The sequence below is a fragment of the Leuciscus leuciscus genome (assembly GCF_965113295.1).
Source record: "Leuciscus leuciscus genome assembly, chromosome: 14".
NCBI lineage: Eukaryota > Metazoa > Chordata > Actinopteri > Cypriniformes > Leuciscidae > Leuciscus > Leuciscus leuciscus.
Window position 1 is genome coordinate 17414273 of NC_138738.1, and position 17308 is coordinate 17431580.

General features: G+C 37.3%; 1 protein-coding gene across 11 annotated transcripts in view; it reads right to left on the minus strand.

Annotated features, from left to right (window-relative positions):
* dlg1a (discs large MAGUK scaffold protein 1a) overlaps nucleotides 1-17308 on the minus strand; it is a 131069-nt gene that overhangs the window by 70750 nt on the left and 43011 nt on the right. For 6 of the 11 annotated variants that reach the window (XM_082189512.1, XM_082189509.1, XM_082189514.1 and 3 more), the window contains 2 exons: nucleotides 13461-13628; nucleotides 5590-5697 (listed from right to left, as the gene is read on the minus strand). In XM_082189512.1, coding sequence (XP_082045638.1) covers nucleotides 5590-5697; nucleotides 13461-13628 — 276 coding nt within the window. The remainder of the gene's footprint in view (nucleotides 1-5589; nucleotides 5698-13460; nucleotides 13629-17308) is intronic. The other 5 variants (XM_082189516.1, XM_082189518.1, XM_082189513.1 and 2 more) reach the window with 1 other exon arrangement.

The window sequence follows — 17308 nt, forward strand, 5'->3', positions numbered from 1 at the left end:
CTTCTAACAAAAACTAAACGATAAACTTACACCTTTAAAACCATGTCCGTAAAGCGGTGCATTTAAAAAGAAAGGAGGATGTTACAGCGGAGGCAATCTTTTCCCCCGCTTATCTGTCCTGTAATTTACATGCACAGCTCAAAGTCATTCTGTCTGGAGCAAACACGTCCTGTGGGCATGCATTTCACAAACCTGCTTCACGTATATAATACTAACTATTACCCACCAGCAACTGCAGCTGCAATCTCTTGGTCCTCCTAATGCTACTGATCAGACGTCGTCCCATCTTTTTGGCGTACCAAATGGAGGCCAGCATGTCACTTGCTAGTCCTGGCACAGTGTGGCATCCAGGGTTTGACAGACCACCCGATACAGCAAGGTACTCCTCAGCTCTGATCCGAACTCCCCACCCACCCCCAGAAGCTGCGTCAAGGTGATCCCATGATGCAGTGCACGCAGGATAGGACAGTGAGAAAGGGGGCTAGGAGCTTGTCCCCGCTTGAGCCCGCCAAAGAGCTTCACGGGTGAACACGTGGACCTGCATGCTGGCCGTAAGGGGACGGCTGGTGCTACAGGACTCTAAACTGTGGTCTGTTAGATTCCCCAAGAATGACACAGCTCATTTTTCAGTAATGCTGTCTCTCTCTCCCCCCCTCCTCCCCTGCGATCCTCCTCTTTGCTCTCAGCTAGACTAACGGAGGTTTACACAGTCAGGGAGGACGTGGTTATGCTGGAAAGCAACGCGTTACGATGCTGAGACCGTAAAGTGGCTGGAACACAAACAGCATCAGTGGCAGACTGGCATAACTGGTGTCATGTTATAATGCAGCTAGCTACATCTTGTCAAAAGTTACACACAACGCATTGAGATCTATAAACAATTAATCTTAGTGGCAACTGCTAGGCTGAAGCAGGATCCTCTTGAAGTATGCAACAAATATTGCCATCTTTGCTCACTGGGCCATACTTTTCAAGCCAATCACCAGAGCTGTAAATGTCATGTGACTAATCACAGGACACTGGAAAAGTACATCACTAATTGCTTGATCGAAATCTCACATTTTATGACCAGGCAGTGACAGACTATCCTGAGTGGACATCCAAGACAGCAGACAGGGAAAATTTGTTTGGCACACACCAAGTCAAAACCCATATCTATAGGAAAAATGTATATTCAACTTTTCCCCCCCCCATGATAACACAATTGATTGATTAACATTAATGTGTCAGACAGCCTATATATTAAAACCTACTGTAATCCACGGATCTAATATAAATGTTACACATCAGGTGTTTTTCTATTTTAAAATAGAAAACAGCTACTATAATCACTATATGTTTTTATTTTTTTAATCAAATAGACACAAAACCCCCAAACTTTTGTTTGCACATTTGATTTGATGCTACTGTAGATGTTCCAAATATTCACTGCAGCTTTTATGAGGTCACATCCTTCAACTCTCAGGCAAAACGCCCAATCTCTGATAAGACTACAATGACATGACCAAAGAGGTTATTCGGACACCAGTTCTGCAGCAGTAAACAAAAAGTACCAAGTAACTTTCATGGATCAAAGTGATCTGCACTAAATATGGGTATGATAATGTAAACATAATTTCTGAGTTCACCCAAAAGTGCAAATTGCATAATTTACTCCAAACTTCCAAACCTGTATGACTGACTTTCTTCTTTGGATACAAAAGAACATATTTTGAAGAATGTTAAGTTACAAAGTTACAATTGTGAGATATAAGACTATTTAAAGTTATAAGACTGTGAGATAATAATTCATATTGCTAGATATTTGTAACAAATAAAGTTGCAATTACAATCAATTAAAAAAATATTTAAACGAGTCACTAAAATCCACAAGGACTGAGACAAAATCTTTATAGCTCAGCAGTAAAAGCTTCCTCTTCATTTATTGACACTAAACTGCAAAAAGACAGCTTGCTCTGAAATCTTAAACGTTGTCACCATTTCATCAATGTCACCATTGAGAAATTAACACAAAACCAGTCTCACTTAAACAGCAGTGATGCATACAACATACAGCAAGTGAACCTTGGCAAAAAGAGTAAAAAATGTGACATGATTTTAACACACAAGGAACACACCAAGTGGAGTCTGAGCTTACTGGCAGCCATGCAGCCATTTGGTCTCCTTGTGATCAGCGGTCATGCGTCACGTTATTTGGTAACACATGGGATTTGAAGTCTTCACGCTCACAGTACACTTAGTGCCCCGTCACAGATCCACTTGTCCCCACAGAGGCTACAGGCTAAAACAAATTACTGATTGTACCTGAGTCAGAAAAGCACCTTATTAGAATTCAAGGCAGAAACGCCTCCACCTCCAGCTCCCATTACTTTATATGGCTGGACAAAACTAATGCACTTACTGCCCTGCAGCTCCAGCCACATTACTGCATAACTCTCCACTGCTGATGACAAGCACTAAAGACATGAACACAATACAAACATGGAAAAGCCCAAGACCAGAGAATATGAAAAGATTAGTTCACCCAAAAATAAAAAATGCAGTCATCATCTCCTTAACCATGTCTATGCTACAGTATTACTTCTTCAGTTAAACACAAAAGGAGATTTCTTTTCTTTTCTTCACGCAGCTCTTTCCATACAATGACAGGATCACTGAGTGTGTCACAGTATTGGTGTAGTCAACACGCATGATGAGGTTACTAATTCAATAGCCTTTAATAAACAAACAGGGGGGAAATAGGGAGACCACTTGGTTGTTGCTCTGTTGCAGGACAGTAGATGTGATTTTGCAGGACACGTGTGAGGGATAAATTTACTACTACTATACGGTGTAAATATTGATTTACATCTGTTGGAAAGCCTAAGTGTCATTACAATGGATGAAAGCATGTTTTAAACAACCAATAAGCTTTGCTTATTGTGATCGGCTCTCAATTTGCCCAAGTTTGAGAGATGCCATGTAATTTACTCTAGGACCCATTCAGTCTGCTAAATATAATGAACTAAGTAACAAGCTTAAAGGTAAAAATCACATTTTATACCAAAATAAATTTTAAGTAGCGACTAGTTTATTCCCCTCTATGCAACCAATAAATCTGGCCGGTTTGATCAGGATGTTCTTATCCAGTATGTATCTAGATGAAGTTCTGGCTGGTATAGCTGTATTTAACAACTTTGATGAGGTCCACAATGATTCCTTTGCTCCTTCCAGTAGTCATCATCAGCGGACAAATCCCTCTCTATGACCAGGTTGGTTGGTTGGTTGGTTATTTTCTCGGTAAAGAACATGATAGCTGGGCAAATGGATTTTTATAAGGCAATTGCATTTTTAGTGTTGTGTTTCTTATAGTGGTATTGTAATATCAGAGAAGGAGGGAAAAAATAAGTATACAAACATAATTGAAATGCGGGATAAATAAACACACTCAAGGTAAAAAGGAGAACCGACAACTAGGACTGAGAAATAAAGGACTATATATACACAGGGAACAAACGATAAGGCTAAACGAGACACATGCAAATCACAATTAACCATGGAATCAAACACGAACATAAACAGAACTGAAACTAAACAGAGCATGGAAAGATGAAATAAAGTCAGAAATCTAGAGTCAGAATATAAAAATAAGAGAACATAGAACCAAACAGAACCATTACACTGAAGTGAGTGAAAATATTAATTTTGGGCTGAACTAATCCTTTAAGAACAAATGGATTAGTTTTCAACATCAACGATAATAATGAGGAATGATTCTTGAGCATCAAATCAGCATTTTAATAGGTTTTCTAAAGGATCATGTGACAAAGACTGTAATTGCTGCTGAAAATTCAGCTTTGCCATTACAGGAATAAAATTACATTTTAAAATTAATTAAAATAGAAAACGGTTATATAAAATTCTTATATTTCACAATATAACAGTTCTTACTGTATTTTGATCAAATAAATGGCACCTTGGTGAACGTAAATAAAATAAATAAATTATATATATATATATATATATATATATATATATATATATATATATATATATATATATCCAATACAAGAACTGTCAGCAAATGTGCATGAAAAATACACTTAATTAATTTCTGTTAAGGTTAAATGTGACAAATTGTCATATTTTAGAAAAGCCACATTTTTTCAACAACATAACTTCGATATTAAATACACAGGCCCTCTGTACCATCTGTTTGCGTAGAAGTCTGCAGGCCTGTTAATATAAAGACGATGCGTGTCTTGTTTCACAGCCTCCCCCAGAAAAACATTTGTTGCCACAAACCTTATAAGCACCAAATGCCCACTTTAAAAAGGCGGTCTGACATTCTGTTCAGTGAACACGAAACAACTCTCTGAATGCATCAACAGAGAGAGGCTAGAGTTACACATCACTTCTTGAAAATACAACAAATGCATTTACACAGAAGATAATCTAGCAAAGCTTTCTACAAAATACATAGTCAGTAACTGATTTCATTAGATGAATGATAACCGTATCTCTTAAGCTTTACATCATATTTGGACACCCCAAAGAGACCAACTGATGAACATGGTTTGTTAGAGTAACTGTGCAACAAGTCAGACAAATTAAACATGAATTATTTAATCCTCTTTGACCCAAACACTGGCAAATGCCCATTTTATCTGAGAAAATTACCTTTTCAAAAGGGCCAACAACAAACAGATAATATGGTCATTTCTTTCCGAATAACATAAAGGGTTACCCTGGCAACAAACATTTCACACTGATATACAAATCTGAAAAAGTGTTCATCTTCAATGACATGAACATCTTTTTAGCTGTACTTGTTTTTGCCCCAAATGTGTCAATTATTACTAATATTAGTTACTAATGATTAAAATCACTCAAAACATATTTCCAAAAACAAACAACAACAAAAATCTGAAAACAAGAAATTCAGAGTTTTAAAGAATTAAAGATTTCATAAGAATTGAATCCAATGTATACATAGCACAGGACACTTTTGATATTAAAGTCAATGGGAATTGGTGTTCACGACACCTTTTACTTTGGTAATGTGATGCATTTTTAATAAGTAAAAATGTAATAGATGCTGGCTGTTACATAACAGAATGAAGTCAGACCTAAAATAAAGCCTTAAAAACGCTTTGGCAATTGGTTAAAACAATCCAGTAGCCTAGCGTAACTGACGTCAGAGGAATTATTTTTATTATTTGTATTATATTTTATTAAAACTTAAAAAGACAATTGTTTATCTTTTAAATAATACACAATAATAATATGAAATAACATGAACTTAAGGAAGTAAATAGGGAATTGACAGAATTTTGACTGCATGTTTACTGTATAAAATACAATAAATAGATCAATTATATAATCCAAACTACAACATTTCCAACATACATCCATGACATCTTACACTGTGACATGTCTGCTCTCTAGTGTTTACAAAGCAAACTGCAACAGCTTTCTCAGTCTAAATTATAAGCTTGTGCCATCCGTTTTATCATTTTGCATGGAGAGCTGTGCTTTGAATAATATGAATAATGTGAATAATAAATGGAAAACGTGTGAATGAAGACCATAAAAATCGCACCGGGTTACCTGCATCAGTGTGTCACTTTGCGAGTATAGTGTGGCAAAGGCGGGGGCTGGAACCTCCTCACCTCCTAATGTTGACGGCCCATCAAAAACGCACTCCAGAGACTCTACCTGAAGAGGGGCACGCAGTTTCTCAGGTGATAAATGTGAGTACCAAACACACGCTGAACACACACACGCACACACACATATACTGTATACAGTGCTGGTCAGAATGATTTGCCCCCTTTGTAAATATGATCAAAGATGGCTGTAAAAAATAATCTGCATTGTTAATCCTTTTGATATTTTATTTTATAAAAATAGCAAAAATCGAACCTTTTATTGAAGTAAAATAATTGAAAGTGGGAGGAATCACATTATGAAATAAATGTTTTTCTCCAAAACACGTTGGGAACAATTATTTGCCCCCTTTTTATTAAATACTTTTTGCAACCTCCTTTTTCCAAGATAACAGCTCTGAGTTTTCTCCTGAAGAGTTTGGAGAACACCTGACAAGAGATCAGAGACCATTCCTCCATACAGAATCTCTCCAGATCCTTCAGATTCCCAGATCCATGTTGGCGCTGCTTCTCTTCAGTTCAGCCCACTCATTTTCTATAGGGTTCAGTTTAGGGGACTGGGGTGGCCATTGCAGATGCTTGGTTTTGTGCTCAGTGAACCATTTTTGTTTTGATTTTGATGTTTATTTTTGGATCACTGTCCTGTTGGAAGATCCAATCATGACCCGTTATAAGATTTCTAGCTGATTTTTTATCTGTTGGTATTTGATCGAATCCATGATGCCATGTATCTGAACATGTATGAGAAAATTAGGCCCTCAGCATTAAAGATACAACAGAGTATTTCATTTTACACATGGGGTACTTTTTTATCCCTGTGTGCACCAAACCCATCTTAAGTGTTTGCTGCCAAAAAAGCATTTTTGGGGGGTTTCATCTGACCATAGAACCCGTCCCGTTTGAAGTTCCAGTAGTATCAGTTACTTTTCAAACGTTCTATGGACAAATGAAAAGGAAGAAGAAGAAAAAAAGAGCTTTTTTGGCAGCAAACACTTAATATGGTTCATACAGGGATAAAAAAAAAGTACCCCATGTGTAAAATGAAATACTCTGCTGTATCTTTAATGCTGTGGGCCTAATTTTCTGCCAGAGGTCCTGGACATCTTGTTCAGATACATGGCATCATGGATTCGATCAAATACCAACAGATAAAAAAAAATTTAAATAAAAACCTGACAACCTCAGCTAGAAATCTTGTAACGGTGATTGGATCTTCCAACAGGACAGTGATCCAAAAACAAACATCAAAATCAAAACAAAAATGTGTCACTGAGCACAAAACCAAGCATCTGCAATGGCCACCCCAGTCCCCTAAACTGAACCCTAGAAAATGAGTGGGCTGAACTGAAGAGAAGAAGTGCCAACATGGATCTGGGAATCTGAAGGATCTGGAGAGATTCTGTAAGGAGGAATGGTCTCTGATCTCTTGTCAGGTGTTCTCCAAACTCATCAGGCATTATAGGAGAAAACTCAGAGCTGTTATCTGAAATGAAAAGGAGGTTGCAAAAAGTATTTAATAAAAGGGGGCAAACAATTGTTCCCAATATGCTTTGGAGAAAAAACCTTCAATAAAAGGTTAGATGTTTTGCTTTTTTAAAAATAAAATATCAAAAGGATAAACAATGCAGATTTATTTTTTATAGCCATCTTTGATCATATTTACCAAGGGGGCAAATAATTCTGACCAGCACTGTATATATATATACTGTATATATCAAACAATTTGCCCACAAGCAGCTTTAGAATGACAGTGAAGTGTGTAAAAGCATTGTGCCTTTCATTGAAACCCATGCAGCTAATGACACAACACAACAACTTCACTAAGCAACAAACAGCTGGCAAATGCAAAAACAAGTGAGGAATAAAACAATGTGCGTATGAGGCGAGTTCAGTCAAATGATTGAACCCTAATCACCCATAATGTCATGATGATGATCGTTCATAACGCAGCACACATAGCACTTTTCTTAAAACATGGATCATCATGATGAACCGCAGACACTCATAAAACGCACACACTTGAAGTTGTGTGGCAGAAGACAGTGAGAAAATGATGTCATCTCCATTGCATGGAGCCATTGTGAGAATGCTTGGACAGATGAGTCACAATGTAATCACATGTCAGCTGTGTATCATTCTAGATAAGTCATGAAATAAGTGTGTGTGTGTGTGTGTGTGTGTGTGTGTGTGTGTGTGTGTGTGTGTGTGTGTGTGTACACACGTACACTTTTGGGCTGTTAAAAATGTTAAAATGGTGTAAATCCTATATGTAATTTGGAATGTAAACCACATTGAAATTATTATTTTTTAAAGTAACAATTACTCATAGGTGGGTCATCATGGAATTGCACCCACTCAAGACCACCCGAAAATTCCACAAAGTTTATACAAAATTGGCTAATTTGATTATGTATTCAGCATAAGAACACAGTACTCTCTACATGTGTCCTTTTTCTCATTATGAAGTTCTCTGCCATATTTATGACCAGAATATACCCCCAAAAAGTTGATTTGTACCTAGAGCCAGGTATAATTTATATTTATCCATAGTTAGCACAGACATTGACAAATCTGACATTGACAACTTTCAAACGTTTGTGATCAATAGGATTAAACAAAAATATATACTATTATTCAGCAAGGATGAATTAAATTGAATAAAATATTTCCATTTCAAATAAATGCTGTACTTTTGAACGTTCTATTCATCAAAGAATCCTAAAAACAGTTTTCAACAAAAATATTAAGCAGCAACATTTTCTGTTTCAATGCTTTCAACACTGATAACAGCACATTAGAATGATTTCTGAAGAAAATTCAGCAATGCCATCACAGAAATAAAGCAAATTTTTATATATATTACCTCTAGTATATTTTTTAACGCAGTTACTTTGAATTGTAATAATATTTCACAATATTACTATTTTTATCTGTATTTTTGATCAAATAAATGCAGCCTTCAAATAATTCAAAATTGAAAATTCATACTAGAGGTCACAAAAATCAAAATAGGTAATATATAACGTGACCCACTTCTCTTAGTGCAGGACTTATGTTAACAAATAAACTATTTATTCATTCGGACAAAAATATCCCAGCTTAGCTTTGCTGTGCTTCAGCACAGATATCATTGTAGGCCTCTACAAGCACGCAGGCCAGTCACAGGACGCTACAACTGTGGGACATGGGGAGCCACAAGATGTCATCCCCATCTGTGCCGACAGTTCCAGCCAAGCATGCAGGGAATCATAACACAATCCCATAATCAGGCACAAAGCTAAAATCTCAAACTATAAGCAAGTATGGCGTTGAACAAGTGCATCTGCTTTAGGAGGCAAACTCAGGCTGTGTGCCACTGAAGCAAAGGTTAAACAATCGGATATTCTGGATGGGAGCATCCCTGTATCTTGACTGCCAGAAGAGCGGTCTGTAAATAGAAACCTGACCAGGGGCATGTGGTTCATGTGTCGTGTGCTGCAGAAAGCATGCAGTCACGTCATCAAGAGTGCGTGGAGCAAGATCTGATTCATGGGAAATATGATCAACACTGACGAAAATATTCTGTATTAAAGCAGAGAGACAAAGAAATTACACTGCTAAAACACAATTTACATTTAAAAGTCCTAAAGAGACACCAACACAGCTAAAAAATGTGACACTGTTGGTTTAAAATGGGATCCAGAAACAAGTGGGGAAAAAATACTTGATATATACATGGAAACAATTTTTTTACTGTACTACACAGCATCACCAAAACAGAATAACAAAAATATGTATAATTTTGTGTATCTTTTTATAAAAGTATTAAATAATTGCAAGCGGTTTCTTTAATGCTTCTTATATCTCCCTATATCTGGCTGTGCATATTAAGATGGAATAGAATACAGTATATTAACATTGAAAAAAATAGCATACTTCAAACTGCAAATGATCCTTACATTACTAAAAACAGCCAGAAGGTGGCGTAAGACTACTGCAGTCACTAATAGGGACAGAAACTGAAAGATCATCACATTACCAGCCTAATTCGAAGGAAATTATTTTGAATCATCATCATCATCTTAAAATCACAACCAGAATTGCCACTGAACTATCAAAGGCAGCAAGGCGGCAACATGATTCATTTTGAAAAGGAAAACAAACAAACTGCATAGGTGCATATTTGTAGCACGATGCACGCGTTCTCAGAGCTCATATTGTTGTGAGGGAGAGTTAAGAGAGCGTGCGCATCAGCTGGGCCAGCAGCCAGAAAGCACCATCAGCCTAGAGCACATGGACTGATTTAGGAGGAATGCAGGCTCATAGTGATGACAGAGCGAGTGTGTTTTTGTGTGTGCGGGGACAGAGAGCACTAGCTCGTGCTCTGCGCAGCCGAGGCTGATATGAGGTGACAGGCAGGGCTTGTCAGGCGCTGCTCTGTCGGCATGCAGGAGCTCCACTGATCTTAGCCCAGCACAGCTCCTCCTCAAACATCAGCACTGCTCACAGTGTGCTGGGAATTGTGAGTTTTCAAACTGCCACATTCATTTTGAATGTCTGCACCACATGGTTTTTATAAATAATGAAGAACAATCATAGTTTATTGGGAGAACCGTTCAAGACGTCAGCGAGTGAGAACAATAGGTCATTAATAGGCCTAAAGAAATGCACAGAAAGCTCCATTAAAACACAATTTCGACGTCATTCATAACAGTGTCCTTAACCCGACGTGAAGAGACAAGCGACAAGCGACAAGGAATTTGTCTGTCCAGACTGAACGTGATACAATGCAGCCAACGCAAAGATATCTGATTTTTAACGTGGGTAGGTCACAGATAACATGCCCTTTTTATTTTAAAGTTTAAATAAATTTAGATATTTCAATTTTAATTTGTCGATTTATATTAAACCGTAAATATATTAAATCATAAATATTATTAAGGATAAATATATTGACATAAAACTTCATTAGTTTATTTTAAAATGGTCCTGCGGTGTGGCAAATGGATTAAAAAAAATCACAAATATTACATATATTCTCTGAATTATTATGGTCATAAAAGCTGCAAAAAAATGTTTGCAGGATGTTTAAAAATATATTTTTTTAATAAAAATACAGAATGTTGCATCACATCTGGTTAGGACACGGTGTAACATATTATTAAATATTCTGGCTAATCTGACAGGCTACTGCTTTCAGCTATCATTATGAATGTATTCCCAGATCAGTTTAAAACATTTAAAATCCATTCTGCTGAATTCTGCAGATCAATTAAGAAAAAAGTGAATAAAGATATGTGCGGGCCATATCATAATGAATTTCTTTTAAAAAATGGAAGTGTCCTCCAACGCTGAAAAGTTTTTCATTTGGCTAGTAAACTAAATATTTCACAGCTGAAACCATTAGCGTGACCGCTAACATAAGGAACTGAATATATAATCAGGCAAATCTTTTTCTGACAATCGTTTCACTCCGCATCCATATTTTATTCCATCTGACTACTGCAGAAAACTGTCACTGTACAACAGAACATCTCTGTAGACTGGCTATAATGCATTAATGATGACCAGACAAAAAAGAAAATCTAACTGTGTCCAAGGCCAGTTAAGAAGTAATGTTTAGCTGCTTGAGTCTGTGCTTGGTCTCTTCTCATTTGGCATTTGACTTGCACTAAGTTTCTATAATTAACTATCAGTGAAATAGTGATATATAATTTTAAATAATGTATTTCAAAATAAATGTATACAATTTTTTTTTTATACATTTGTATGGTAACACTTTATTTTACAGTGTCCTTGTTACATATGTTATATGCCTGTAAATTAGGCAAAATTATATGCAACTAACCCTCACCCAAATTCTAATCCTACCCTAACCCTATAGTAAGTACATGTAGTTAATTATTATTACTCAGTACTTAAAAATAAAATTACACTGTAACAACGACACCTTAAAATAAAGTGTAACCAAATGTGTTAGTGTGTGCTTTGTGCTTAGAGTGTTGTCATTAGCTTAGCTGCATATGCTAACAGCTGGAAGTCTAATCTCAAATCCACTTCATGAGTGCAATATATGTGTTGTGCAAGAATAGAAAGTTTGAATACTCTAAGTAGAAAGTTTAAAACTAATCCCTGAAGTTCATTTTGGTTGGGAACAGTTTCTTATTTAGGTAGTAGATAGCAAAGCAACTAACTAGCATTTGTAACAGAGCTATTGTTTTTAAGGGCTGCTATTGACCAGTTTGACACACTATGTTGAACTTTATACAGCAAAGCAGCTAGGTAACATTACTTTGTTACACGCACAAAAGTATAGCCTTCCAAACAGCACTACAAGTAAAGTTTACTCCAACTACCTGGCCGGTCATTAACTTAGCTGGTCTTAGCTGATTTAAAGGTGCTGTATGTAACTTTTTCACTCTTCTAAAGCATAAAAATACCATAATATGTTTGCATATATTGAGAAAACATGCTAAGTTAACATACTCGTTTCTCTGAAAAACACTTCTACAGCCAGTTATTTAACTTTGAAATGTGCGTTTCCAGGCTGGAATGTTTGTTATTGTTTTGGTCTGTGATACTGCACGTTGCCAATTTGCCAATTTTCATTGTCCATTGCGCTCGTTCCTGTTGCATGTGCTCAAACTGGCAACCCTTGTGACCAGCAAACTAGCTTAGGCTAAAAAACAAACAAATTTGGTAAACAAAGAAATATAATGTCCGCACACTAAAATTACAGCTCCAAAAATGTATAACGACCAGTAAGCTCTTCATCAAGCACAATTTTACACACATTGTGCCTGATGAAGAAGACCTGATGGTCAAAACGTTGCGCTGTTTATTAATACATTTTTGGAGCTGTAATTTCAGTGTGCAGACTTTTTGGTTTGTTTGTTTGTTTCTATCTTGTTATATTTCCTGCACTTAAGCCCAATTTGGGATTTTCGATGTGCACACCTTTTTTCTTCTTCTTTTTCTTCTTTTTTTTATTAATAAAAAATGTCTCATATTCCAGTGGCAACTACAAAACTGAAATATTCATCCTAGATTTGATGTTCAACATTTTGACAGATGAACTCACTCTATTCCTAATAGATCTGCAAAAAGTAATTGATCAAATCAATAATAATCAATACTGAAAATAATCTTCAACGCATTTGATTCATCGCGTCTGCAAACTATGCACAGGAAACATGTCAGTCACAGCACTATTCAGTAGTAAAAAACAGATTTCTAAGGACATTTATAGAGAATGCTTTATATCAAGCAGTTCAAAGTAAAGCATATAGTTTGACTTATCTTGCCCTTTCATGTGCTTTAACAGAAACATAGAAGCAACACATATCTGTCAAAGTTAGAGAGGAGCGATTATATCCATTTAGCATAAAGGCTGATCCTGACTGTTTTCATAGCCTTCAAATTGCACACTGCTTAAAGAACAACATAGGGCAGGATGTGGAATATATATATATATATATATATATTTTTTTTTTAAGAACAAATTCTAATGAAATATTTTATATTACTTATCAATCATTTATTAATAATTAGTAATTATTGGAGTTTTTTTATTCAATTAATCAATTAATCTGAGAAATAAATCAACAGATGCCTTGATTATCAAAATAATTCTTAGTTGCAGTCCTAGTCTCTGATTTAGTGTGTGAATGTTATTTATTTGGTGTGTGTTTGTTTGTTTGTAAACATGAAACTGATGGAGATTCTATCACAAGCAACATTGAAGCATGTTTACAGAGTGCACAGAGACATAGAATAGATGCCATGCAGCACTGAAATGTGTCATGGAGCCAGAGGAATTCTGGGAGATTTTACCTTCATAGGAGAGATGTGTGAATGGGAAACATAGCCGTGTACATTCTCAATCTGGGAGATGTTCTTCTCCGACACCTGCACCAGCTCAGGAGGACGCGCGTCCCCTGGTAGGTGTGGAGAGCTGTGTTCTGGAGGAGACGTGGTATCCTCATCCTGATATCTATATTTCTGAGAAAGAGAAAAAGAGAGAGAGAATGTGTACAGTTATACCAGCATAATATATTAAATTAATTTCTTGCAGCTACACTGACCCAAACATGAACTTGATACGCGATTTGATGTTCAACCAGCGAAAGGTAAAGATTAATGCTCAGACCACAGGTAGATGAGAAAATGTTGAATAAAGGATCACGTTTTATTGATTGCAAGCAATTAAAATTGCAAGAAATTGAATTCCCTTTAAATGAAATTACATTTATTTTTCTTTACCAATCTGCAAACAGTATCTTTTTTGTTTGTTTTATATATGTGCAGGTGACATAAGAATAAATGTAATTGACAGTAAAGGTGACATTTTTCTCCTTACCTCACTTGCAATTATATATATATATAAAAAAAAAAAATTATTATAATTTTTTTTTATTATTATTATTTAACATTGGTTGAATGAGACTAGGCATTCAAATTCAAACTGCAGTGTATCTTGTGATCTGAAGAAGAAGAAAAAAACAGTTTAAATCCAGCACTGGTACAGAACTGTGAAACTATTTCAACTCTTTTTCTCTCTAGACCTCACTCCTGAGATGGCAAACACTTTTTAAATGAGCCAGGCACCCCCGGATCCTACCCGCCACACAGTCATCACAGTCGACCCCAATCTGCCATGACTGTATGTGAAACACTGTTCTGCTACTTTCTTAACGGGAATCGCAAATTATTCAGCAGTGCCTTTTATCCATAGACATCCATCTTGTCCTGATACATATACCCGCCTCTATGGCATTATTAGAATATGGGTTAGGAAATGCAAACGCAAGTCTAGAGGGAAGAAAAAGAGGGCAGTTTTTTTAGAGAAGGTAGATGCCCAAAAAGTGGGACAAGCTCCAAGTTGGGGTCTTATGCTGGTTGCTTATAGTAACGTCACTGCCTCCGAGCAGCATGGGGGAAGACTGAGTGGATTTGCCCATATGGAGAGATTCAAGGTAGAATCCCATGCCCTATTTTAGCACTGAAAATTGGTCCTGAAAAACTTAATTAAAATTAGACCACTGCATAAAAAAGAACATTACAAGCTGCTTTTGATGCAATGGTCTATTTTGTGGTGGGACCAGTGAAAAACAACTATTGTCTCAACCAGGGATTCGTTTCCCGTACAACGATGTAACTCGCTGCTTCACTACCATAGTACGATGCGTCGTTGAAGAAATCAACTAGCTGATCACGACTCTTTCCCGGAACCATATTGTTGAAAATTGGTAGTTCAACCATGTTGGTTAATGATGTCACGCAGGTGGTGGAGTATTAACTCATTTTAATTAATCTGTTTGAGTTCGAATTAATGCTAGATGTTTTGCTAAAAACTTCGGACATGGCATCTGAGGACTATTTATAATTTTTCTCAGTTATTTTGCTTTATTTCCAGATTCAATCATAGGCTCGTTCTCACGTAGAGCACGTTCGCTCATGCGCACTCTTCAAAAACAACGCTTTAAATCTCTTGACAAACTAAAAGACGTAAATGACATTTGTATGTATTCTAAATAAAATTGTACTGAATTGTACTGAATGTCAGCTTACTTATTTGGCTCAAGATAAGGATTTATTGAGTCCAAGTCATGCAAACAAACTAGGCTTCTAACCACGGTTCGAGAGCTATAGTTCCAACCACACAACTTTGCGATGCTGTTTGCGAATGTTCGTTGGAACTACATTTTCGGGAAACACCGATTCGTGGAACTACGCTGATAACGACGGAACTTGCGACCATAGCGATGCTTTTATGAAACGCACCCCAGCCCAGCAGGGAAAAAAAACGTATTGTTGATGCCCTGGTGTATATTTAACAGACAGAAGAGAAGTGTGCTACTACTACTGACACTTTAGTTAAGGGGACCACAGAAACCCTGTGCACAGAATTCTTTGCCTTGTTCCGAACTCAAAGTTCAAACTCAACTCTCAGCGGGCCACAAAGCCAGTGAAATTGAAAGGTGAGTTTGAACTCCGAGCCACTGCTGGGAGAGAAAGGGACAGACGGGGAGTAGTTCTTGAGATGTTATTACACCGCTGAGTGCTTCAGTGACTCAGCTTCAGGCTCACTGTGGGGCCAGCTTGCCTGGATAATGAGCTGCTCGACTGGCTCAATGCTCTCTCACTCTGTGCTGGTCCGTCCAAGCCGAGCTAACGTCAGTAAAACCCGAATAAAAGCAGTGAGATCACTCACAAAGCTATTCAACCAAGGAGGACAGCTCTTGGAAAACTTGACAGCAGTGAAAAACGAATGCTAGACAGGTTTTACACAGACGACGTCCTCTGCAATACAATGTCACTGCCTAAAGCAGGGTGAACCTTGAGAGGTGCGCGGCTGTTAGAAATGCAGTTTGATGGATGTTGTGTAGGATCTCAAGGAGTGGAAGAGCCCCGCGCCTGCTCCTCGTGCCCCTTCTGTCTCGGGTCTAGCCGTGCCGCTGTAAAGCTGTCAGCTCTTGTCTGTTTATCGGGCAGAAAACAGAGGCCCAGAGCTCAGCAAACACAGCACTTTATTATAGACACTTCACCTTGAATACCTTCGGGAGAGCTCTGTAACACGGCTGCACATCCCAGAGCTGCCAAAACAACTGCGTTCACTCCACAATACTAAGCATTATTTGCATGATAAAAGCGTAATCAGCATAATTTGGGATTATGAAGTCTGGCACATTCACCTCGGCTGAACCACACAGAGCAGGTGTTTACTGAAAGCCCAGATGTGTGGCCCTTTCAAACAAAATACAAACATACTATTGGACAATAAAAGTCTGAACATTAATTAAACGAATTCTATGATTTAACCCCCACCCCAAAACAAGTTTTATTTATAAACCACTATATTTGCCAAGAAACTCAGGCCCATTTGAGAGCCTTTGACCTAATTATACTACCAATAAGGATTTGCATTGTAGGGACCAGCTTTCCAGGCCAGATGAGCATTTTTGTCAAAAACAAGATTAGAGATGCACCAGTCAAACGGCCATAAATCAGAACAGGCCGTTTTTTACTCCAAACACACAATTTTATTTTGTCGATCTCTATTCCAGACTTGCACACAAACTGCATTGTAATATTTTCACACAAATTACACTTTGGGAAATTATTGCAAAGTCTGTAAACAGGATGTTAACACAGGCCAGAGATGGGACGCGCTGAAGACGGGCGCAAAGAAAAGAACACGGACACACCAGCAGAGCAAATACTTTACCATGCACAGCAAGCTCGCTGTTTATGTGAATATATAGGAAGCAAAATAGAGGAAGAAAAAAAAATATTGAATTGATGGTGGGGGTTTATATGAATATATCTCTGAAGGAAACTGACTGTCTTCAGAAGTATCAAAGGCATTTTCTTTTCCTTTTACCTCCGTATAAAGTAGTGTTTATTAGCGTAGCGCTGCTTACCGCAGTGCCCAAAGAAATCGCTGATGTTCCATAAGTGCCACCTACTGTCAGAGCACGAATTTGCATTTTCATTCAGTCCATCTGCTGTTTTTGTTTTGTGCAGGTGTCTTATGTAGCATAATTTCACAAATCTTGAGTCAGACCTTTTGGTTATTGCTTTAAATCTTGAAATTGACACAATCTAATTCAAATAAAATAAAAAATGTTAATGCTTCATGCAGGGCCGGCCCGAGGCATAAGCGAACTAAGCGGCTGCTT